Genomic DNA, 25,899 nt, shown 5'->3' with positions numbered 1-25,899 from the left:
CATTATTTTTCGGCTTAAAAGGTTGTTAAACCAGATTACACATTATCGGGGAATTTTGTTCGAGTTTTTCTCACGTTTGCCTATTTTCAATTTATTGTTGGGTAGCAACAACTACCCAATTTATTGTTGGGTAGTACAACAGACCCATTACTTTCTTACTTTTAGTAAACTGAGAACTTCTTTAAACCAATATTCAATGAAGAAACACAAACACCTATAAAAGGGCTAAAATAAGCAAGCAAAAGCGTAAAAATACCAGACGTATAAGCTATGCGGAGTTTTGCGAAGAAGACAAAGCAGTGGTCAAGTACCATATTACCATCATGTACTATCGGATACAGGGTCATATCCGGGTTTTGTGGAGAGGAGTACCAATTATTTTGTTTGCGGGGATGGATTTAAGTTTTTTCTAATTGTATTGTGTTCAAGACTAGTTACGAACTGGGGACATATCTATTGTTTTTAAGAGAAAGACTTTATCTGTATTTTTAAGATGAATTGAACGAGTTGGAGAAATTTCATGGAGGATTCAAATCCCCCCTCCCTCACTAGGTACACCCCTGATCGGGTACAGAAATATTTCAATGAAATAAAGCTCAGTTTGGCAACGGTAATTAAAAAGAAGTCATGTTACAGGGCACAAATTCGTAAGGATACCGGAGGATAATTTCATACAACGGTTATACAATATAGGCCATATTCAGGGGGTACTGGGATTGAGCCCCCCCCCCCCCAAAAAAAAATCTTTGTCTGACTCGCAAAAACGTTGCTAAATACACGTATACACAATGTCAAGAGTAGGAATAGCAGAAAGCGACTAGACAGTATAGTGGAGAATAGAAAGCATCATTGGAGCTAAGACTGGCTACTAGAACTAGTTTACCTGTATCTACTTCGCAGTTTCTTCCTGTGTATCGTAATGTGCAACTACATTCGTATGAGTTTCCGATGGACATGCACTTCCCACTGTGTTGACATGGATGGGAGAAGCAGGGGTCGATAGCTACCTTTGCTGGAATTAAACGGAGTTATAGATTGTTTATAAATTATAATAAATCCTAATAAAAAAAATGATTAAAAATAAAACCAAAACAGTCTTATTTTATGAAAAGATAACAAAATGGACGACAAAATATGTAAAATAACGTTTCTTGAGTCGTCTCTGACAACCAGGAAAACTGTGAGTTATCAACATTTAAAATGTTTAAATGACATACCTTCAAAATCTAAGCTAATCTTTTCTTGATTACCAAAAGCTTCAACTTTTATTTTATTGAAAAAGCAGACAAGTAAAGGGAAACTTCCTTTGATGGCATTATTTCAGGGGAAAAAGTAATTATCAGAACAGGGTGAAATAGAAAATATAAAAAAAAGAATCCTGACATTTTGGAGGGCCAGGCCCGACTGCGAGTATCTAACAAAACTGAAAATAATCTATGCTTCAAGCTTTAAAATCATTCTTATATATTCAAATGTAGGGCTATAATCCCTAAATTCAATGTATTTGTGCTTGCCTGACTAGACTTACTATCTATTTATTAAATCAAAACTATAATTATAGTAAATATTACAGGCATAACCGTGTCTATGGGTAGGGATTTGACCCCCCCCCCCAAAAAAAAAAAAATATTTGTCACACTCGTAAGAACATAGCAAATAAACATATAAAAAAATGATGCGGTTTTATTTTATTTTTGTAACCCCCCTTCCACCCAAAAAATCCTGGCTATGACCCTCATTAGAGGTACACGCATTAATACCCTACAGAAATTCCACCCAGAGGGAGAAATTTGGGGGTTGGGGGTATAAAATAGGATATAACAAACCCACAAAACATTACAAAAATCATGAAGTTTTAGAAGATCAGGCCTTACTGTGCGAGTACTTACCCCCAAATACTTCAAGATTTAAAATCAATTTTAATATTTAAACGGCGGACTGAACCTAAAACCAGCGTTTGCATGCGTGTCTGACTGTAGTTACTACCCACTAAAATCGGCAACACATTGGGTCTAGAAATATTAAATATTACAGGTAGATGACTAGATAGGTAGTAACAAAACTGATGGAGCCAAGCCAAGATTTGAATTTTCTACCAGTTAGCTAAACATTCATCAAATCCAGTGAGAAACCTACCCGGGGTACTCAAGTATAATAACGATTTAATGGTTACAACGTTACATAGCTACGGGGTATACGGTTATGACGAACCCTAGAGGAAGTAAGAAAATTCAAGGTTTCCAAAAGTTATTTTTTGGTACAAAGTAACTTTTGTATAAAGAAATCACATTCTCATATTCTGTGTTGTACTACAAATTTTAACTATTCTGTTTGAGCATATCAGAAATACAGGTATGCACACAAATATCCCATATTTATTTTATTTGTTTTCTTAAACAACTTCATTACGCATTAGAAAAAAATAATTTTCTTTGAGGTTTTTTTTTTTGGGGGGGGGGGCGGTATACAGAATTACAAAAAACATATTTTCTGATAGAGCAGAGAACTCAACAAAAAGAAAAACTTGAGAAACATTATAAGACAAAACAAAGGAGTCGATAGAGAAGCCAAAATTTACACACAAATAAACGATATAACTATATATATATATATATATATATATATATATATATATACATATATATATATATATATATATATATATATATATATAATATATATATATATATATATATATATATATATATATATATATATATATGTGTGTGTGTGTGTGTGTGTGTGTGTGTATGTGTATTTGAAAGCTGATAAAGCCCTGGAAAAAATGACAAAAAATAAAATAAAAAAAACTTCCAATTTATGGGCTTCGAAACCTCTTCATATAGAATTGCTTATTGCCACTATATGTCAAGAAGAGGTTGGTCCAGTAGTGCCTCATCATTACCACTATCAAACAAATCTTCCTTTAAATTCACCAATTCATTGCCTTAAAAACGAAATGTCCCAATCCGTCCCCCAAAATACTCCATAGTGTGCAAGTTCAGTCTGTTTGGAAAATTAATTCCAAAAAATTAATCCCCAATTTGCTACTTTTAGTAAACAGTAACAGAGTATATTCTACCGAGGAGGCGCTGACTTCCCACCACCTGGTGTACCTCTCGCAACGCCACGTGTGCCACACAATTCCGTCATACTTGGTACAAATCTGCTACCTTTGGTACAGTTCCATCACACTTGGCACAAGCCACCTGGTGTACATGATTTCTGAGGCAAGGGCGTAATTTTCTACAGAGCAGGGGGCAGCCCCCCCCCCCCCGGCTGACATTTACTGTCTTAAAAAACATCTTTCAAAACTAAATTAGGCCTACATAATTCAAGCATCCACAGAAACAGATTAGTTTTCTTCAGTATACCTTTGCTTTGGTGGCACTATATGGCTCATCTTTCGTTTTTCACTTGGTTGTTTTCATTTGACTTAAGAAAATCGGATCCTAATTTGCCCCTTCCCCCTAGAAATTTGACGAAATTACGCCCCTGTGAGACAGAGCGACCCCTCAATTCTACATATGTGCAAGAACACTTGTACATAATTGAACAACTTTGAGATACTGCTTTCAAGCCCTTCTTAGACTCAAGCTAAGCACCAAAGACAATTTCTGCGGTCTCTTTTTCCCCACAAGATCAACCATACCATAATTATACCTATATCATGCAACATCATGTAGTTTACAGATCCAATGACTGGTGAAAGCAAGAGTAGAAGAAGAGAAGTTTTGACGTGGGAAGACGGCCAATACAAGGCCAAGGTTGCGACTTTCTGACTCGTCATTCAATCACAGTCAGAAACCACGAATTAAATCATCCATCTCCATGGCCAAGGGAAAAGCACCAACCCTCTTACTTTTACAATTTGGTGATTTCTTTTAGCACCTAATGTTATATCACTGGTTGATTAAGGTGGCTTGGTATCTTTATTGTTAAGAGTCTGCTGAGTTGCCAGTTGTCAATAGTAGCAAATATAATCCAGATCGCAAGGTTGCCACCTGTAGCGCGAAAGCGCAATTTTAGCACTATTACAGTCAATTTTGTGACTCTGGCACTGAAAATCGCTGTGTAGCACGCAAATTTGGGCAATTGTAGCACTTCAAAAACTGACTGTGGTGGCAACCCTGTCATATTGGTTAAATGCAAACATTGTTGCAGGTCAATGAGAAACGTGAGACGTATTCTAGCCAGACCTACATTCCGCCTTCTTTGACAATTCTACCCTTTACACTTGAGGTATTTTTCCTATTCATGAAACACAAAGGACATTATATGAAATCTGATTCTTTAAATGGGTTAAGTGGGAACTTATACAACCATAGACGACTTCAAATATTAGGAAAACCTGGTAACTCAATTTCGTCTGCAGCGCAAATCCAAGAGGCTCATTCAATTGCAAATTGAAATTTCTAGTGTAATTTTTTGCAAGCGACCAAAATGATAGGATGGAAACCAGCCCCCATGCCCCTCATTTCCTCAAACATATCCAGCCAACATTTTGATACCGCCCCTTTGTTCTGCATAGTTGAAAGGCCAAGTAATTATATCTTTGAGGATGACAACCCCCCACACCCCTTAAGGCATGGACTATAAGTTATACCGGTTGCACAATATTATCATATAGGGTCTTTATGGAAGCGATGGTCGTATAAATATCATAGAGGGCTCATTCGATTGGAAATCAGAAGTTATAGTTTCTGTTTTAACAGTAAAAAATTATTAGCGAGCAAGCGATTGGACAGGCATTTTGTTCATTATAGTAAAAAGGTCCTGTAACTATGTCTCTAAGGATATTGGGTATGTCAACCCCCCCCCCAGTCATACAAGCTTCCCATTATGCTTTAAAACTAAATATTGCTTTAAAACTAAATCAAAAGACACTATGTGTTTGCTGGTTGTCAAAAAGACATCTCAGCAATATCTCAAGAACGACTGAGGGTCTTAAGTTAAAACTTTCAGGGTTACTACTATTACTACTTCTGCTCTTACAATTTAAATAAATGAATAGAGAGTAAATGTAACCAGGCTGTCAAAGACCATAGATAGAAATTTTTCAGGAATGGTATTAAGTTTTGTTTTTCAGGTCAGCTTGAGGAGTATAAAACTAATTAAACAATACTATTTGTGTCAGGATTAAAAATTGTTAAAATCGTTTCTACAACATACTAACAGACAGCCAAACCAAGTATTCTTATAGAAAAAAAAGAAAAGATATAAAATACTATTTTCTTCTTCCAATAAAAAACGAAAAGGAATTAATTTTAAAAAATCTGAAGAATGAGGTCTTCAAAGAAAAGTAAGGAGGATCATTAAACCAAAAATGAGCAGAAATAAAGCAAAAAAAAACTTCCAAGCGTAGCCTAAAGCTACAACAAATGACCAAGAATAAATAAATGAAACCCAGAACGAACAGAAATTACCACAAATAACCGAGTTAAACTCAAAACGAGCAGAAATTAAGATGAATAGGGCTAACACCCCCCCCCCCAAGCCTTCTCAAGACCAGAACATAATTTGTACTTTACTGAAAACAAAATAAATTTTAAATGTTTTCACTTTTTTGACTTAAATACATAGAAAATTATTAACACTAAGGAATAAATATCAGTATATGTATATTAAGCTGACAATTCGCCTTCATTTTTTTACGAAGTGGCTCGGTGAAAAGTTAATTAAATAAATTAATAATTCGTACAGCCTGCTCCATTCTTTACTTAGGCAGTACTATTGCGCCACGAGGACTACCGAAAACCACCTCACAGGTCTTACTAACATGTCGGTCCCTAATTCCCTCCCTACCTTTCTCATCCAAGAACTCCAGCTCTGCAACATAACTACTTACCAAATTATATTTTTAAAATATGCTACGTGTTTTTCTTTTTTAGATTAAAAAATGCGTTGAAAATGTCTCAGAAACATGCGTTCAACCAAAACATTCAAGAACTATGGTTGCAGTAACTGTCTCCCGTTTTTTTTTTTTTTTTTTTTCAACAGGCCTAGCGGGCTACCAGAACATCATAGAGATATGCTTAATAGCTCATTCAAAAGCTATTTCTCATATCTACGTGATTTTTATAAATTCCGCCATCTGCAAGTGACAAATGGCACTAAAATGGCACTTTATGTGCCATTTCTAAAGGGGTGGCACTAGCAGGCTACTAGAAGATCACAGACAGATCTTTTATAGGTCATATAAAAGATATTGCTCACACCTACGTCCTTCATGTAAATTCCACCATCAGCAAGTTTCAAGTGGCACAAAAACGGCACTTTTGGTGCCGTGTCTCAAGTAGAAAAGCTGGGGTTATTGGGCAAGCAGAACTTATAAGAGTGATGTTTAATGGCTCATTTGAAAGCTATTGCTCATATATGCGTACTTTTTTTCAATTTTACCATTCGTAAGTGACACTTTTGGTGCCGCTTCTTAAGTGAAAAAGCTCTCAAGTACAAAACAGGTAGTAATGTAATAGCTGTGTTCCAAACCCTTAACTGGAGGTTTACAAGAGCCCCTTACGTACACTCCCCCTCCCATTCCCCTTAATAAGTTTCATAAATCGTCTGCTCACCAGTAAGCTACTGAAACATTAGCAGGCTACCACACCATCGTAGATAGGCTAGATGTTTAACGGCTCAATTAAAAGCTATTACTTATATTGAATAGGTTTTTAAAATTCTACCATCTATTATATTTCACAGATTTCAATGTTAACTAGGTTCTGGTGAGAATTTTCAATGAACTATCACGGTTGAAGCATTAGCTGCAACACGAGTAAATAGCGAACCACAGCACATAGTAACTGAAAGTTACAAAATGTTAAAACAGTTTTTTTTTCTTTTTTTTTCCAGGCCTAACGGATTGCTAGAACATCATAGAGAGAAGCTTAATCTATCAAAATCATTCAAAATCTATTTCTCATATGTATATGTTTATATAAATATGTTTATATAATATGTTTATATAATATGTTTTTTTTAGATAGAGTATTATCCAGTAATATTAGTAATATTATCCAGTCAATTTAGAACAATATTATTTTTAATATTTTACTTTATTCTTAAAATATATGTTTCTTTAATAATTCGTATCATTATCTTCGCCTCTTAAATATGTTATATGTTTATATAAATTTCGCCGTCTGCAAGTGCCGTATGGCACGAAAAAAAGGCACTTTTTATGCCGTTTCTCGAGAGGTGGGGCTAGCGGGCTACCAGAACATCTTAGATGGATTTTTGATAGCTCGTATAAAAAATATTGCTCATATATAGCCTAGGTTCTTTCTATAAATTCCATCATCTTCAAGTTTCAAATGGCACTAAAAATGGCACTTTTGGTGTCATGTCTCAAGTGAAAAAGCTGGGGCTAGTGGCCCCTTTTGCTCATATCTAAGTGCTTTTTATAAATTCTTTTATAAATTTGTTAGTTTTTTTTAATTATTTTTATTGAAATTGTGTTAAAACGGTACTTTCAATTTCAGTCTATGTAAGGTTTATAATCCCTGTGAAAGGTGTCTACAACCATAACTAGTAGCAAAAGTATGAGATATTATATAATTAATTAGTTTCATGTTTATTGATTAACCAAGCTAGAGTTCATAATATGTTCTTACTTCATAATACGCAGAACAATTGTAGCTCAAATATTTTGCATGCAGACCCGCTATACTTTACTCCCCCCCTAATGTGCAAATACATAGCCCAAATTATACATTTTCTATGCATTTTTCCACCCGTAACTTTCTTTTCCAGTTTTGTTTCGTCACAGTTGATTCAATTTACACATTTACATATTTACATATTTAAACAGATTTACAATTTAAAATATTAAAACATATTTAAACAGATTTTCAATTTACATATTTAAACAGAAAGACGCATTGCAAGAATAGCTGAACACAAGTAACTTTTTTGTATTTTGTAAACTTAAAAGTTAATTATCGAAATTGACAGGAAAAAATTAACGTCAATTTCAAAGATCAATTTAAACTCGGAAACTCGATTTAAATATCAAAATTTTCAGACCCATTCTGCTAATCAGAATAAATCTTTATAGCACTTTACAAAAGAGAAATTTTCCAATTTAAGAAATCTGGCACACAAAGTTGTCACTGCTTTGATTCACTTTACACCTACGAATTTTCATTCTGATTACGATGCACAAATACCAAACTTGATAACAATTTATAATTGAGAGAGTAGAGATACAACACTATACTAATAAAGTAAATATTTGTTATTGATTCAAAGAGACACATGGACAGACGGACAAGAAGAACTAAAGGTTGTTACATTGTTGATAAATTACATATTTAAATCAAAGACTTGTCTTGCAATTGGCATGTTTTAGGAGAATGTTTGATGTTACATGCTAGAAACAACCTTGAATCACGGAAAGTACCCAGAGAAACTAACACTGATTTTGAAAATCAAAGAGATTTTTAACAGTTTCATATTAGAATCGGACATGGTATGCTGGTAATGAGATTGATATAGACGAATTCATGGTTCTGTAGTCTATAGTGAATATTTTTGAATGGGAACCATATTACAATAAGTTGTTGAATCTTGGATTTGTCTTGCAATTGGCTTATTTTAATGAAATATTTGACGATGCATGCTAGAAAATGAGGTTGAAATAAAAAACTTGAAATGATTTATGCGTAAGTTTGACATGTTATTACCAAATGGTTCTATCAAGTGAATACTTCTTAGACGGGTGCCATAAGACAATAGGTTGTTAAATTGGTAAAATTTTCAGATTTAAATCAAGGATTTGTCTTGCAACTGAACTGTTTTAGGGAAATGTTCGATGTTACATGCTAGAAACAACCTTGAATCATGGGATGTGCCCTGAGGAAACCTTCATGGATTTGGAAATTAAAAGAATTTTGTATAGTATGCTGGTAATGAGGGTGACATAGACAAATTAAAATCATTTCTAAGGAAATTTGACAGGTTAACAGCAAATGTTTCTGATAAGTGAATATTTTTGGAAGGGGACATTAGAACAATAGTTTTTTAAGTCAAGGATTGATCTTACAATTGGCTTGTTTTCAGGAAATGTTTGACGTTACATGCTAGAAAATGAGGTTGACATAAACAATCTGAAATGATTTCAACGTAAATTGGACACTTTATTAGGAAATAATTCTGTAAAGTGAATATTTTTTGGAAGGGTGCCATAGGACAATGTTTTGGTTTTTTGCTCGGGAGAACAAATACTTTGCACCAATACCTACCGTTATCTATTAATTTACATTCATAGATGACGACGTTTTTATTTTCCTGTCCAAGTGCTACCATCTTTTTCACTAAAGTTATAGATACACAACAACTAATTTTTTACTACGTTACAATATCTTGAATGATTTTGAGTTAGGTTTGTTTGGGCTCAGTAAGTGTGCACACATGCTTACTGAGTCCACTCGAACCCAACTGTGTATTGATTTAACAACCTATTGTCCTATGGTTACCTTCCAAAAATATTCACTTGACAGAATCATTTTGTAATAACCGGTCCAATTTGCGCAAAAATCATTTCATTTTGTCTATGTCAACCTCTTTACCAGCATACCATGTCCGATTTTAATATGAAACTGATAAAAATACTTTAATTATGAAAATCAGTAGTGATTTGTCAGGACGTATTCCGTAATTCAAGGTTGTATCTACAATGTAACATCAAAGATTCTGCTAAAACATGCCAGTTGCAAGACGAATTCTTGATTTAAATTTTAAGTTTGGATTAATTTAACAACCTATCGTCCTATGGATCCTTTCCAAAAATATTCACTTGACGTAACCATTTGCTAATGCCCTGTCAAATTTTCGCATAAATCATTTCCAATTGTCTATGTCAACCTAATTTTCTAGCGTGCAACGTCAAACATTTCTTTTCAACAATCCAATTGCAAGAAAAATCTTTGATTTAACAACCTATTGTCCTATGGCCCCCTTCAAAATAGTCAAATGACAGAACCATTTGCTAATAACCTGTCAAACTTACGCAGAAGTCATTTCAAACTGTCTATGTCAACCTTATTTTATAGCCTGCATCGTTAAACATATCTCTAAACAAGCCAATTGCAAGACAAATCCTTGATTTAACAACCTATGGTCCTATAGCACCCTTCCAAAAAGTATTTACTTGACACAAGCAAATGCTAATAACCAGTCAAACTTACGCAGAAATCATTTTAATGTGTCTATATCAACCTCATTACCAGCATGTCACGCCCAATTCTAATATAAACCTGTTAAAAATCCCTTTACTTTCCAAAATCAATGATGGTTTATCAGGGTACATCCCATGATTCAAGGTTGTTTCTAGCATGTAACATCAAACATTTTCCTAAAACAGTCCAGTTGCAAGACAAAACCTTGATTTAAATGTGAAATTTTTACCGATTTAACAACCTATTGTCCTATGGCACCCTTCCAAAAAGTATTCACTTGACAGAACCATTTGTTAATAACCAGTCAAAATTACGCAGAAACCATTTCAAGTTGTCTATATCAACCTCATTTTATAGCATACATCGTCAAGGATTTCCTTAAAACATGCCAATTGAAAGACAAATCCATGTTTTTACAACCTATTATCATATGGTTCCCTTCCAAAAATATTCACTTGACAGAATCATTTTCTATTAACCTGTCAAATTTACGCAAAAATCATTCAACTTGTCTATGTCAACCTCATTAGTAGCATACCATGTCTAATTCTAATATGAACCCGTTAAAATTCTTTTAATTTTCAAAATCAGTGTTGATTTCTTAGGGTACATTCCGTGACTCAAGGTTGTTTCTAGCAGGTAAAATCGAATATTCTCTTAAAACATGCCAATTGCAAGACAAATAACTAATTTAAATTTGTAATTTATTAATAATTAAACCAAAAATTGTTCTTCTTGTCCGTTTGTCCATGTGTCTCTGTGTGTCTTTTTGTATATCTGTCTGTGTTTCTATGTGTCTTTTTTCTATGTGTGTTTGCGTATCTGTCCGAGTGTCTATGCTTCTTGTTTACCTCTGAGGGTGTATTTGAATGTCTGTCTTTGTGTTTTTTGGTCTGACTGTTCGTGTGTCTATGTGTCTTTTTGTTTATCTGTCAATGTGTCTATGCGTCTTTTCTGTCTTTCTGTATGTCAATGTGGTTTTTTGTAAATCTATCTGTGTGTCTGTATGACTTTTTTTCTGTCTGTCTGGATGTCAATTTATACGTCTGTCTGTGTGTATATGTGTCTTTTTTGTCTGTTTGTGTGTCTACTTGTTCCTTCTGTCTGTGTGTCTATGTGCAATTTTACTGGCTGTGTGTCTATATGTCTTTTTGTGTGTCAGAAACATAGCAATGTAATGCAAAGAAATATTTTTATTGGAATAATGGCAAGTAGAATATCATAATTAAAAAAATGAAAGCTTTGAATCCATTCCATAAGATACCTCATTATGTTTTATCTAGACATGGCACTTATTCCAATTCCGTGTCGTACACGAGTTATTTCAGGTCGATAGGATTTATCAAGAAGTAACGTGTTTCCCGCGCTACGAGTAAGGAGTTGACCCTCGTTGTCAACTATTACATTTAGGTATGCAATATGTTTAAACACTATCATCTCTGAAAATTTTATTCTAGTATATCCACCATCAATAATGATAATATTTTCGATAGTCCAAAGAAATTTCATCTCTCACTGTCATGACAATGTTCACATACGTTTACAATGGTGTCACCATTAGTGATTGTCTCGTAGTTCAAATATTTGCCTTTGTCAGCATTCAATATTACGACAAATCTATTATATGAACATACTTTCTTGAAGCATTTAATCTTCATTTTTTCATCATTGCTATTATTCAATGATGGTATCTGATGGCAAACTATCAAAGATACTATTAACGTTCAGCAATGCTTTCCTTTTCCTTGGATTGTCTTTAATTTCCTTTACGATGCTATATGTCCGTGCCCTTTTGATTTTGCCCTCGATATCACTGCCTATTACCATATTATTTTTAAATAGGTTAAAGTTCCGACACATGACAAGATATATTTATGAAATTCATGTTGGAGTACACCCGTCTTACTTTTACAAACTGTTGAATGGTAATCCGAAAAAATGACGATATGATGCATCAACAATTAAAGTGTTACCCGCAGCATGAGCAAGAAGTTGGCCCTCATCATCAACTATTAATTTTAGGTTTGCATTATCTTCAAGCACTATCATTTCTGGAAATTTTACTCTGGCATATCCAGCACTATGACCATTGAATTCTTTCGGAAAACCCAAAGAAATTTAACCTCTCACTGCCACAACAAAGATTACGTTCATTTCCAGTATTGTCAACATTAGTACTTGTTTCTCAATTCAAATATTTGTCCTTGTCAGCATTCAATGCTATGACAACTCTATCATGTAGAAACACTCTCTCGAAATATTTCATGCTTACTTTTTAGAATAAGACATGTGTTTATCCTTCAAGTGCACAATTAATATTATTCAAAAAAATACAATGAACCAAGCATTGTCGATGACCAGCCGTAGACTATCGCTGTGGCGGCCGCATAAGCAAAAAATCCAAAAAACTATGTTCACCAAAGATTGCATGTAATTAAAAAAAGTTAAAAATTAAAAAAAATGTAAAAAAATGTAAGTCCCCCAAAAACGTCAATATGAGCATTATTTTTCTAATAGAAAAAATCATGACTGAAATATTTACATCATTTTTCATTTTATCTTTTTAAAATATCAATTTTTTATTGTAAGCATATTTAATGTGATTTGAAGACATGAGAAAAAGGGGAAAAAACTTCAGTTAAAACCAGACTAAGTAAAAAACGTCACTACAAACATTATTTTTCTAACGGAAAAAGAACGACCGATATTTCTATATCACCTTCATTTTGTAATTTTAAAGAGTCACGAGTGAATTTCTTCGCCATAAGTATATTTAATGTGATTTTAAGCCATGAAAAAAAACATTTGAAGGTGGCAATATGTTGGGGGGAGGGGTCATTGGGGCCAAGTAGGGGGACATAAGGCTGCGGAGGGGGGACTCGAAGCTCTGGAGGGAGACATGGGGTCCTGCACAGCAATGTGGGGACCCATAGTCATGCGCAAGACCGGTAATGAAAAATTGATGTGCTTTGGACCATTATATTACAAAAAGGATACCTGACCGGTTGTAATCATTAAATTTTTGGAAAAATTTTCGAAACAAGTTCCATTGATCATCAAAAGAATATGTTTGTCCAGCAAGCATCTCAAATCACCATGGTATCCCTATTCTCGGAATTATATAAAAAAAAGTGCCTGGAAACAAATCACTGGTAGCATTTACCAAAATTCCAACTCCGATTGAGAAATCGATTGCGTAATTAACTTGTTACGATATTATGACGCTTCACATCAGTTGGCCAGCGTCTCAGAAACAATACATTGAATACCTTAGAATGTATTTCTAAGAACTCAAATGTGAGTTTAAGACATGGGAAAAAATGAAATTTTTTCAAAAAGATAGTTGGGGGGCAAAAAGTTGATGAAGGGGGTCATTTGGGCCCTAAATTGGGGATTCGGAGTCCTGGAGAGGGAAATGGGGTCCTGGAGGGGAACACGGGGACCCATACTCATGCGCAAGCCATGTGATGGAAAACTGATGTGCTCAGAAGCATTATATTAAAAAAAGATACCTGGCCGGTTGTGCTAAATAAAATTTTTGGATATCGAAACAAGTTTCATTGATCATCAAAAGAAGATCTCTGTCTAGCAAGAATCTCAAATCATCATGGTATGCATATTCTCGGAATGATGTAAAAAAAGGCGCCCGGAAACAAAGCACTGGTAGCATTTACCAAAAATCCAACTCCGATTGAGAAATCGATTGCGCAATTAACTTGGTTACGATACTGTGACGCCTAACATCAGTTGGCCAGCGTCCAGAAAGATTACATTGAGTGCCATAGAATGTATTGCTGAGAACATAATATCATCAACGACTTGTTGGATCATAACATGTCATTCCTTTCTCGTAGGAATAATGGATCTTACGTTTGATTCATAAATCAAACATAAATTTCATAAAATCAGCAGAAAAAGCTGCTTAGAAGCTAAAAACAATGAGTCGTTGGAAAAAATATATCAACATCTATAAATGTAGCTAATAACAATGCCTTCTGTGATCTGGCTTATGTAGATGGCAGCATTGGAAGAATCGCCTTTAAGCCTCCTTCATGATCTTAAACCACTAAGGAAGAAAAGAGTAGGGGTAGGGCTGTGATGGCACCCATTGAATGGATGCTACTTATATGTGCACATTAGGGGGGAGGGATGGGTTAAAGTATAGCGGGTCTGTATGCCTAATATGTTAGGTACAATTATTCTGCATATTATGTAGTAAGAATTGTTTTCTATTTTCACACTGTCCAAATACTTTACCCCCGTTCCCCTAATGTGCGAATATATAGTCCAAACTATATATTTTCCATCTATTCTGTCACTTCTCTTTGTCTTGTCTCTCGGTAAGCTGAAAGAAACCAACGAAAAAAAAACCGGTTCTATAATGCGTCAATGAATGAAGAACCTGAGCGGTAGGGCGTATATAATACAAGTACCGTTTTATTTTGTCACATCCCCCCTAACCAAGGAAACGTTTCCTGCTCAGTATCCCTTACGTTACCAACAAAGAAAATGCAGCTCTTCTTGCCATCAAGACATTCGATTCCTGGGCCATATAACAAAGAATGCTTGAACCTCTTTGAAGCAATTAAAATATCTTAACGCACATTCCACATTCATTCCTCAGTGTTTGAAGCTCAAATTTAATTAGCGTCACGCCCGGGAAATGCAAATCGTATGCGAAGTAATAAATACATACTTAAAATGGTCATCTCCTGAACCTGCAGCAAGTACAACGCAACTGTGTAACTGCATTGGCCCCAAGAGGCTTGGTGATGCAATAAGCTGGCAGAAATAATATATATATATATATATATATATATATATATATATATATATATATATATATATATATATATATATATATATATATATATATATATATATATATATATATATATATATATATATATATATATATATATATATATCTATATCTATCTATATATATAAAAATAAGTTGTCTGTCTGTCTGTGGATCAGGTGACGTCATGTTTCTGTGTCGGCTGACGTCATGAAATTAGTTGTCGTCATTTTTGCTTTGACGATGCTTAGTATATTGTAAAACACATTAATTTGGTTAATAATATACCATTTAAAACACCAAAATGAACATGCTGGAGTAGTCACTCGATGAGAGAGGGTGTTAGAACGGAGAATGAAGGTCCCAGGTTCAAATCCTGGTTAGGCTAAAAAAGGTAAAAAACCAAAAACTAAAAAAAAAACTGAAAAAACTAAAAAAAGGCAAAAACTACAAAAAAAACTAAAAACTAATAAAAAAAATAAAAAAGCTAAAAAACTAAAAAAACTAAAAAACTAAAAAAACTAAAAACTAAAAAGAAACTTAAAAAAAGGAAAAAACTGAAAAATAGAAGAGAAAAAGAAAACTAATAAAATTAAGAATAAAAATAAAAAAAAATAAAAAAGATAAAAACTAAAAAAAAAAAGTAAAAAGAAAAAACGAAAAAAAACTGAAAAAGCTAAAAAAAAAGGTAAAAACCAATAAAAAACTAAAAAGAAAAAAAGGAAAAAAACTAAAAAAAATTTTCATCTAAAAAACTAAAAAAAAACTGAAAAAACTAAATGACGACGGGGACACAGGCAATTTTCGATTAGCAATCACCATCAACAAAGCTCAAGGGACAACAAAGCTCACCATCAAACAAAGACGAACGGGACGCTCAAAGAGAAATTACAGACTGGAACACTGGGACACAAATGACGACCGGGATACTGGGAATATAAATGACGACCGGGACACAGGGAATGTTCAATTAGCAATCACCATCAACAAAGCTCAAGGGCAATCATTAGAATCATGAGGTATAGATCTGAATATGGATTGTTTTTCCCACGGACAATTATAAGTTGCATGTTCAAGAGTCGGTAAACCTGACAATCTAAATAAATTACGACACTCAAAGAGAAAGCGACCGGGACAAAAGGAATGTTCGATTAGCAATCAACAAAGCACCGGGACACAGGGAGTATAAATGACGACCAGGACATAAGTAAAAAAAAAACTAAAAAAACTAAAAAGAAGGTAAAAACTACAAAAAAACTAAAAAGAAAAAAACAACTAAAAACTAATAAAAAAACTAAAAAATCTAAAAATCTAAATAAACTAAAAAAGAAAAAAAATATCCACATTATATCCACAAATGACGTCCGGGACACTCAAAGAGAAATCACAGACTGGGACACCGGGACACAAATGACGACCGGGACACAGGGAATATAAATGACGACCGGGACACAGGGACATAACTACAAAGGGGACGCCGGGGTGCACAGGGGGATATATAAATGACGATGGCGACTCAGGGAATGGTCGATTAGCAATCACCATCAACAAAGCTCAAGGGCAATCATTAGAATCATGAGGTATAGATCTGAATACGGATTGTTTTCCCATGGACCATTATATGTTGCATGTTCAAGAGTCGGTAAACCTGACAATCTATTTATATGCACAGACAATGGGACAGCAAAGAATGTTGTATATTCGCAAGTTTTACGTAGTTAAAAACATATATATATATATATATATATATATATATATATATATATATATATATATATATATATATATATATATATATATATATATATATATATATATATATATATATATATATATATATATATATATATATATATATATATATATATATATATATATATTCACAGGTGGGACATAGGGACACAACTACAATGGCGCGTAACTAATATATATATATATATATATATATATATATATATATATATATATATATATATATATATATATATATATATATATATATATATATATATATATATATATATATATATACCTACCTACATATTAAACGCTTTCATATTGTGAAAACATAACTAAAACACAACTTGTGCAAAACTGATACAAAGTAACGTAATTAGTACGCAGATACAAATAATAAAAAAAACTACCTATGTTCTAGCCTCTAAACCTTCGAAAATAGAATTGCCTATTGCTACTCAATTTAAAGGAGATGTTGATTTAAGGATCCCAAGTAGCAGATCATCATTTCTATTATTAAACAAATCTCCCCTAACGTACCATATAGTTTATTACCATACTATAGGATACTATACTGTTCTATACTATGCCATATATATATATATATATATATATATATATATATATATATATATATATATATATATATATATATATATATATATATATATATATATATATATATATATATATATATATATATAATGTTGGGAAGTACTTCAAGAACTACTTAATTCATTGCGGTTGAAATTCAGAATCTTGTGATTGCTTCGGTGTACTTACCTAATGATTACCGTAATGCTGGCTGCGAAGAGCTCTTTGATAAAGCGTGTCGAGCTGTGAGCACCCTTGCCTCAGATTGTGAATCTCTTAATCTTGCAGTAGTTTTGGCTGGCGACATGAACTGTAATCTCCTTGACGACTGCAGTAGTCGTACAAATATTCCAGGTAGTATGTGCCCCAGTTTGTGCCAGTAGAAAATGACCAAAACTTTACATACATCCACCCCTCAATAAGCACGTCATCCCTTGATTTTATGTTTTGCTCTCCCGAAATAAAACGGACTCAAAAACTGTAGTTATCACTTCGTTTCAGACCTCTGACCATTCGCCGATCAGTAACATTTTTCCCATTAGTCTGATGCCTCCAGAGCCTACCCGGTCAAGCAGTTGTAACAAGTGGCGCGAAATAACTGACTGGGAAAAAACTGATTTGCTCACATTTCAGGGTATAAGTGATGGTATCCTTACTAAAATCAAAGTGCCTTTTCAGCTTCTCTCTCAGAAATCTTCTAGTAGTGTGCATGAGCAGCAAATTCTGCTAAATATTTATTATGCTGAAATTGTCCATGCCTTTCGTATCACTGAGCATGTGAATGTCGCAGTCAGGAGGTTTCGGGTCGGAACCGAAAACCTGGCTGGTCGGGTAATCGAGATCTCGTTTATTCCTGTGTTAAGTCAAAATTCTGGTTCCATATCTGGAGGGAGTGTGGCAGGCCGCGTAGTGGAGGTGAATGAAATCCATCTATACACAAAGCGCTATTTTGCAAAAGTGTCAAAACGTCATCAGGCAAAATGTCTAGCAAGGCTAAAAGTGATCCCAATTTTATTTGGAAAGTTATAAGGCATGATAAGTCTAAATCTTGCAGTGACGTTTAAATCAGTACTGAACAGTGGTACAACTACTTTAAAGATGAATTCTCCAATCTCGATCCATTGCTCGAGAGTAAATTTGAGAAAGAACTTGACAGGCTCTTGCTCGAGTCTGCTAATGACCTCAGTTTCGTCGTAACTCCATCAGTGGTCACGAAATGCATAATGAAACTACGAAAAAAGACTTCCCCATGTGCAGATTCGATTTGTGCGAAGCACTTGGAATTCGGTTCTTGTGTCTTAGTTGAACATTTATCACTACTTTACCGGGTGATTGTTGTTACTGGTATTGTCCCCAATTTATTCAATACTGGTTTAATTAGTCCTATTTTGAAAAAAGGAAAACCAGCTGACTGTTTTTCCTCCTTTAGACCAATTACTGTTTCTCCCATTTTATGCAAAGTATTAGAGCAATTGGTTGTTGATGATATTTCTAGCAAGTGTTACACGCCAGAGAACCAATTTGGTTTTAAGAAAGGTGTAGGTTGTGAACACGCTCATCATCTCATTGCATATTTGTTACTTCATGCCGCTGAAAATGATGAAGTACTGTTTTTTGCTGGGCTGGACGTTTCTGGAGCGTTTGACTCCGGCATACATGCACAGATACTGCTGATAGCATATAAACGCGGTACAGGTCCTTCGGTAGTTAGGGCTATGCGCGACATGTAAGCTGAATGCTAGAGTTAAGGTCCCTGTTTTACCTGGTGTTGTAAATCTTACCCTGCCAATACCCATTAAAAAAGGTATTAGACAGGGAGCTCTGGCCTCCTCGCCCCTGTTTAATAATAGTGTAATCGAGTCCCAGCAAAAAACCCTCACGACATGAATTCTTTAAGAAATAGACGTATCAATAGTAAATAACGCAGATGACGTATTAAATATAAGTAGAACACAAGCAGGGATTGAAGAAAACCTTCGTATTTTTTCAGATGAATATAATCGTATTGGTTTCAATTTTAATCATAGTACGAGTGAGATTCTAGTTTTTAATCGCCGTTGCCAAGATCCCTTTGCTGTATCTCTTGGTGTGTACGTCATACAAGACCAAGAACGTCTTACGTACCTTGAAGTCCAAATTGGAAAAAATCTCCGATCGACACTGGTCTTACTCGATGATTTTTTTGCGAATAAAACTAGGAAGGCATATTGCCTGTTGGTAGCACTGAAGTTTTTTTTTTTTTGTGTGTGTGTTTGTGCTGTTGCATTGATGATTTCTCTTTTCATATATATATATATATATATATATATATATATATATATATATATATATATATATATATATATATATATATATATATATATATATATTATCTACCATATGATATAGTATATTAGTATAGACTTGTAGTATATGATAAACTCTTATCCAGTTTTTGAAGAGTGATGTCGTCTAAGGTTCACTCCTTACATACCGGATTTCATAGCTCTAACTAAATTCCCCACATAGTATCTATGACACGTTTATTTAAATAGTATTGATTGTCTAAAATGGACCTGATGTGCCGGATCTGCGTTTCAAAGTCAAAGTAAAAAAAAGGTAACACAGAAAGGACAAATAAATTCAAAAACAGATAAGACGAGCTTACATATAAGACATGGTTTATCTTATTTTTCTCCCTAATCCTGCTTCCTCGCAAAAAAAAAAAAAAAAAAAAAAAAAAAAAAACTCACCGCATTCTGTAGTGTCACTAATAGGGCAGGGGCCCCATTCAACCCCAACAGCGTCAAAGAATTCTGGTTTGGTGAAAGTTATCGAAGGCCCTTGTAGTAGACATCCAGTAAAGTCTTTACCAACTATCAATTCGCCGCCTGAAGAAAGACTTTCGATTCTTTCATTAGAAAGCAACTCGGGCTTGATGGTAGCATTTGCGACAAGGGCTGTCTCTGAACCAACGGAGAGCTAAAATTGTGAAAATAATTTAAATAAACAACCTTACAAGTCAAGTTATGCCTTTTACGTAAAGAATGAGAAGAGGGTCACCCAATTTTTGCCACCTGGTATACATCACAGAGTGTCACATGCGCCGCAAAGCCTAGCCACGAGTAGAACAGTCCCTGCAACGCTGGGAACATCCGCTAAGCCTGGTAAACTTTCATTATAACACACGCCGTCTAATCGATATCGTTGCTTAAAATCGGCAACCCCTCGATTTCAGACAGGAGCCCCTTTTCTTTATACGCCTCAAAATCGAGTATCAAACCATTATGGCTGCTCGGAATCAAGCCATTATTGGCACAACCAGGAGCATAACCAAGATGTAAAGTTATTCCACTCCCTCTCCACAAGGATTCTGTCGTGCCCAAAAATGTCCAAAAAACATGAACAAAAAAAACATGAATCGAAAAAAATGAAACAAAAAAAAAAACATGTCATCTTGCTGCTTGTAACAGTCTATATCTTTTCACAGTATAAACAACAGGTAAAGAGTGACCCTTCTCAAAGCAAACTGTAATTTTTTATATTTAGTCTTGATAAGAGAAAATAAATACATAGTGAAAATGCAATTTTTTGACCCAACCTAACGTAATTTAGCCTAACCCCCACTCCCACCCCTAATGTACAAATATGCAGCCCAAATTGTACAAGCCCAATGGATTCAGTCTAAGTCCAATGCATCACTTGTTTTTGTAGCTATGAAACCAGTTTTCTGAGATATAAAAAAGCGTAATTCTTGAATGGATTTCTAATAACCGACAAGTACCCAAATAAATACGAGAGCCTACCAGGGGTGATTCATATTTGGGAAGGGGGGTACAAAAAATCTTCCCAAAAAAACTTCCATAGGCAGCAGCCAGCCCGTTCTTCCGAATAAGAAAGCATTCACTAGGCTTACAGTTGCGGCTCTGAAAAAATCATGTTTCTGTGAGGGGGGTTGCCCCCTCCTCAACACCTCGTTCTTCACGAGTATATACGAGTAGTTTCTGTTCGTTTTAACTTTTAATGTTGCTCCTTACTTTCAGTTAAAAAAAAGCTCGTTTTCTTATTTAATTTCTGATCGTTTTTAAGTAACGCCAAGAAATCTGGCTCCACTTCCACAGAAAAATCTCCTATCCCCATGAAAATATCCTCTGGACAATTCAATCCCGGAGAAAATTTACCTCGGACAATTACGCTTGACATCTCCACGTGTTAGAATGCTTACTTAAAAAGGACACTAGAACTTTTAATTTCCTTTGGAATGAGCCCTCTTGCGACATTCTAGCATTAGTGGGTCGACATAATCACCCCTGGAAAAAAAAAACAACAAATAAACACGTGTTCTTTCTTCTGGCAAAAATTACAAGATTCCACATTTTTGCAGATAGGAACTTGAAACCTCTACAGTAGTATTATCTGATACGCTGAATCTAATGGTGTGATTTTCATTAAGACTCTATGACTTTTATGAGGTGTGCCCTCTTTTTTCGAAAATAAAGCAAATTTTCTCAGGCTCGTAACTTTTGACAGGTGACTCATGACTAACTTGATGAAACTCGTATATTTAAAATCAGCATAAAAGTTCGGTCCTTTTGGTGTATCTATTGGTATCAAAATTCCGTATTTTGCAGTTTCGGTTACTATTGAGCGTGGTTACAGTTCGTTACCACGAATTGTTTGAAAATGTCAACTTGTGTATTTTATGCCAGAAGAAAGATCACAGATGCGTGTTCATTTGTTTTTTTGTTGTTTTTTCCCATGGGTGATCCTATCGACCCAGTGGTCCTAGAATGTCGCTAGAGGGCGACATATTTAAAAACCAGCATAAAAGTTCGGTCCTTTTGGTGTATCTATTGGTATCACAATTCCGTATTTTGCAGTTTCGGTTACTATTGAGCGTGGTTACAGTTCGTTACCAAGAATTGTTTGAAAATGTCAACTTGTGTATTTTGTGCCAGAAGAAAGATCACAAATCCGTGTTCATTTGTTTTTTTTGTTATTTTTTCCCATGGGTGATCCTATCGACCCAGTGGTCCTAGAATGTTCATTCAGTGGTCTTCATTCATAGATGTGAGGCTGTAGGAGAGCTAAAGAGATTAATACAATAAGATAAAAGCACGGATCAAATTTTCCTCCAGAATTTTCTTCCGTTGGTGTTGGTTTTGTTGTTGTAACTATTGGCCTTAAAGTGTTAGTCACCACTTTATGGTGACTCTAATGTTCTAATGTTTAAATACATTGTACATACATGTAAAATAAAATAAAACATTGTATATAAATAGAAAAACAGAAACATTAACCTGGCAAACAGCCACATCAAATGCCTGAGACACACCACAGTCACATATGTTGATAAAAAAAAAGTTTTATGAATGAAATGGTATTTTCGTGATTTTAAGGTTGAATTGTATTTCAACCTTAAAAACTATAAAACAATTAAAAGTTATAGTACCCTTGTCTCCTCCCACGCTCATTTTTTCCCAAAGTAATCAGATCAAAATTTTGATTTGTTCAGCATTGATTTGCCATTTTGTTCAGCATAGTCGAAAACTCTAATAACTATGTCTTTGAGGACGACTTAATCCCCTACAGTCCACGGGGGAAGGGCTGCAAGTTATGAACTTTACCCATTGTTTACATATAGTATTAGTTATAGGCAAGTATAGAGATGTTTTCAGGGGATGGGTTGGGGGGTCAGGGGAAGATGTTACGTGGGAGGATCTTTCCATGGAGGAATTTATCATAGGGGAAGAGAATTTCCATGAAGGGGGCGCTGGATTTTCCAGCATTATATAAAAACAATGAGAAATTAAATAAAAGAATAAGTTTTTTCAACTGAAAATAAGGAGCAGCATTAAAACTTAAAACGAACAGAAATTATTACATATATGAGGGGTTTCTTTCCCTCCTCAATACCTCGCTCTTTACGCTAAAGTATTTTTAGTAATTTCAAAAAAGGTATTTATTCTTACTGAACGGCCGTAGTAATTCAGGGGTCATTCTTAAAGAATTGGAACAAAATTCGAACTTTAGTGCAAAGGGCAAGGTATTGACGAGGGGGCGAACCCCCTCATATACATAATAAAAAATACGAATAAAGAAGTTCGTTGCGTAAGTTAATTCGTAAGTTACGTATATTTATTTATTTATTACTTATAAAACATTCGTAAATAAAATTGAAAAATTTCAGTGGCCTTTACAAGTAACCAAAAAAATTGGAGGGCAACTAGGCCACCTCCCCTACCCCTTTTTCTCAAAATCTTCCGAAAGAAATTATGAGAAAGCCATTTAGCCAGAAAAAGTAAAATTAATATGCAAATATCGTTTTAATTATTCATGTACGGTGAGCCAAAGTCAAAACCTGCATTAATTCAAAAACGTCCAGATATTAAATATAAAAAAAAATAGTTTTTTTAGCTGAAAGTAAGGAACTACATTAAAACTTAAAACGAACGGAAATTATTCCGTATATGAAAAGGGCTGTCCCCTCCTCAACGTCCCGCTCTTTACGCTACAGTTTGACTCTTCCTCATAACTCTACTTTTTAAAACAATAAAAAAATGTCAATTCAGAAATCAGTGCAATGCTTAAGAAAAAAAAACTGTTTATCTCATTATTATATTATTGAAAATAAAAAGAAAGCTATGCAGATACAAAGGAGGTGGCTTTTGAAATTGCCTCCCTTAAATCCCAAAATTATTATTACTTTCGCTATTGAGAACAATAGTTTTCCACAATTTACCAGTTTTTTACCAGAGGTTGACTATTTTCAACCTCTTCCTTCGTAAGAAATAAAATACGAATACATACTCCATTAAGCAACTTCTCACTGTTTCGAAAAATACGCAACTCTTGAACGTTAATTTTTCTAAGTAAATTTATTGTTCATTTTAAATTCTAAGTACGATGAAAATAAGTTACAATGGTCAAATAAACATGGGGGAGGCCTGTGGCCCATCACCCAATCCCACTCTCAGGACATATCCAGTTGTTTGCAAACTTTACACACAATTTATGTATTTTCCAGAGAGGGGTTGCCTACTCCCCGCCATATGATGCACTTCTCTGAGGACTCAGTGAGCCCTACACCTTCCCCACGCTTGATAAAGTTCCACCATGCTTGGCAAACTTTAAATAGGTTTTGCATGCGGCACTTGATGCCCGTGGTTTTTGAAAGTTGGCACGTAATTCACGTTTTCTTTTTCTTTTTTTTCTTTTTGAAGAGACGCACTCCCTTGAAATTAGATCAAGCACAGACCTAGTGAGGGGTTGCCCCCCTCAGAAATCATCTACACCAGGTGACGCATACCAAGCGGTGCTGAGCCATGAAAAACGTTTCAGGGAGTGTGCCAAGCGTTTTGGGGACATGTGTGGCACATGTGCCGTTCCAAGATATACACGAGGTGGCAACAATTGGGCAACCCCTTGGCACCTAGCCATGGTTATTTCCTTCAGCGGGATCAAAACAAAGTTCATAGAAATCACCCCAAAAACATTTGGGGTTTGGACGGAGAAAAAGATTCTCAAAACCGCACCACCTTTTTTCTTTATTAACAGATAGCGACAAAGCTTGCGCAACATTAGAACTTTGAACAAACACAAATATATGAGAAATAAAACCACAAAAATGCATCTGTTATTCATAAATTATTCTCACGACATTAAACGTTTATCTTTATTTATCAGAATGAAAATTAAACAATCAATCACATTCTTGAAATTCTACGAACCGATGAAGTTCAATGAAAGGAATTATTTAACAAAACCGCCAAATCTGCTTGTGCAGCTTCTCAAAGCCTGCAAAGTATTATATGCAAGGGTATAACCTAGATTATTTCATAGGAGGAAGGGGAAGTGGAACTGTTGCACAAACTGTGGTCATTCAAAATGTTTTATGTACCTTGTTTTATCAAAACTAGATACATGCTTGGAAGCATTCATTGACAGAGCAAGTAATTGGAAAAGTTCCAAGTGTATCAAGGAAATACCTAGTGGACAAGTACCGGGAGCCCTGCAGCCTACTATATATTGATTCTCATTGTCGCTTGTCTTCTAACCGCAGACAATTTAAGACACTTTGCTGTCTATTCAAAGATATTTGATTATTAATGTAAGCCCGCTTTCTAACAACGATATCTACTAAGCTTCAAACTTTTGGTTTTCTTTTTTAAGGTTTTTGAATTGTTGTAATCCCCTGTTAAAATATATACAAATATTTTTGAAATTACGAATTTTTTGCTCTTTACACAATTTAATGTCTTTTCTTATTGATGTCTATTTAAAGATATTTGATTATTATCGCAAGTCCGATTTCTAACAACGATTTCTACTAAGCTTTAAACTTTTGGTTTTCTTTTTTAAGGTTATTGCAATTACTGCTCACTTATAAAGGCATTGGACTCTACAGTCCCTTCCGGCGGTGCTGATCTCCGTTTCTTAGTCATTCAGCCCGAAGTGCAATGGGGGGTTGGTCGCCAACCATCATGTGCTTTCGCACACCCTTCCTGTTTACCTTCCCCAGATTTCTCCTGGTATCCATTTAGAGCTGGGTCGACTCTGGCTGAGCTTACAGAGTCACGCCACTGACCCCCGTCCCAAACCAAATAATTG

The 25,899-nt window shown here is 34.8% G+C and overlaps 1 protein-coding gene across 2 annotated transcripts in view; it reads right to left on the bottom strand.

Annotated features, from left to right (window-relative positions):
* LOC136035213 (protein crumbs-like) overlaps positions 1–25,899 on the bottom strand; it is a 225,149-nt gene that overhangs the window by 163,527 nt on the left and 35,723 nt on the right. For both annotated transcript variants that reach the window (XM_065716825.1, XM_065716826.1), the window contains exons 4-5: positions 20,043–20,271; positions 884–1,012 (exon numbers count right to left, since the gene is read on the bottom strand). In XM_065716825.1, the coding sequence (XP_065572897.1) occupies positions 884–1,012; positions 20,043–20,271 (358 nt within the window). The remainder of the gene's footprint in view (positions 1–883; positions 1,013–20,042; positions 20,272–25,899) is intronic.

This window comes from Artemia franciscana, chromosome 14 (assembly GCF_032884065.1).
Source record: "Artemia franciscana chromosome 14, ASM3288406v1, whole genome shotgun sequence".
Classification (NCBI taxonomy): domain Eukaryota; kingdom Metazoa; phylum Arthropoda; class Branchiopoda; order Anostraca; family Artemiidae; genus Artemia; species Artemia franciscana.
The sequence above is the reverse complement of the archived record's forward strand: the minus strand, read 5'-3'. Positions and strand labels throughout refer to the sequence as shown.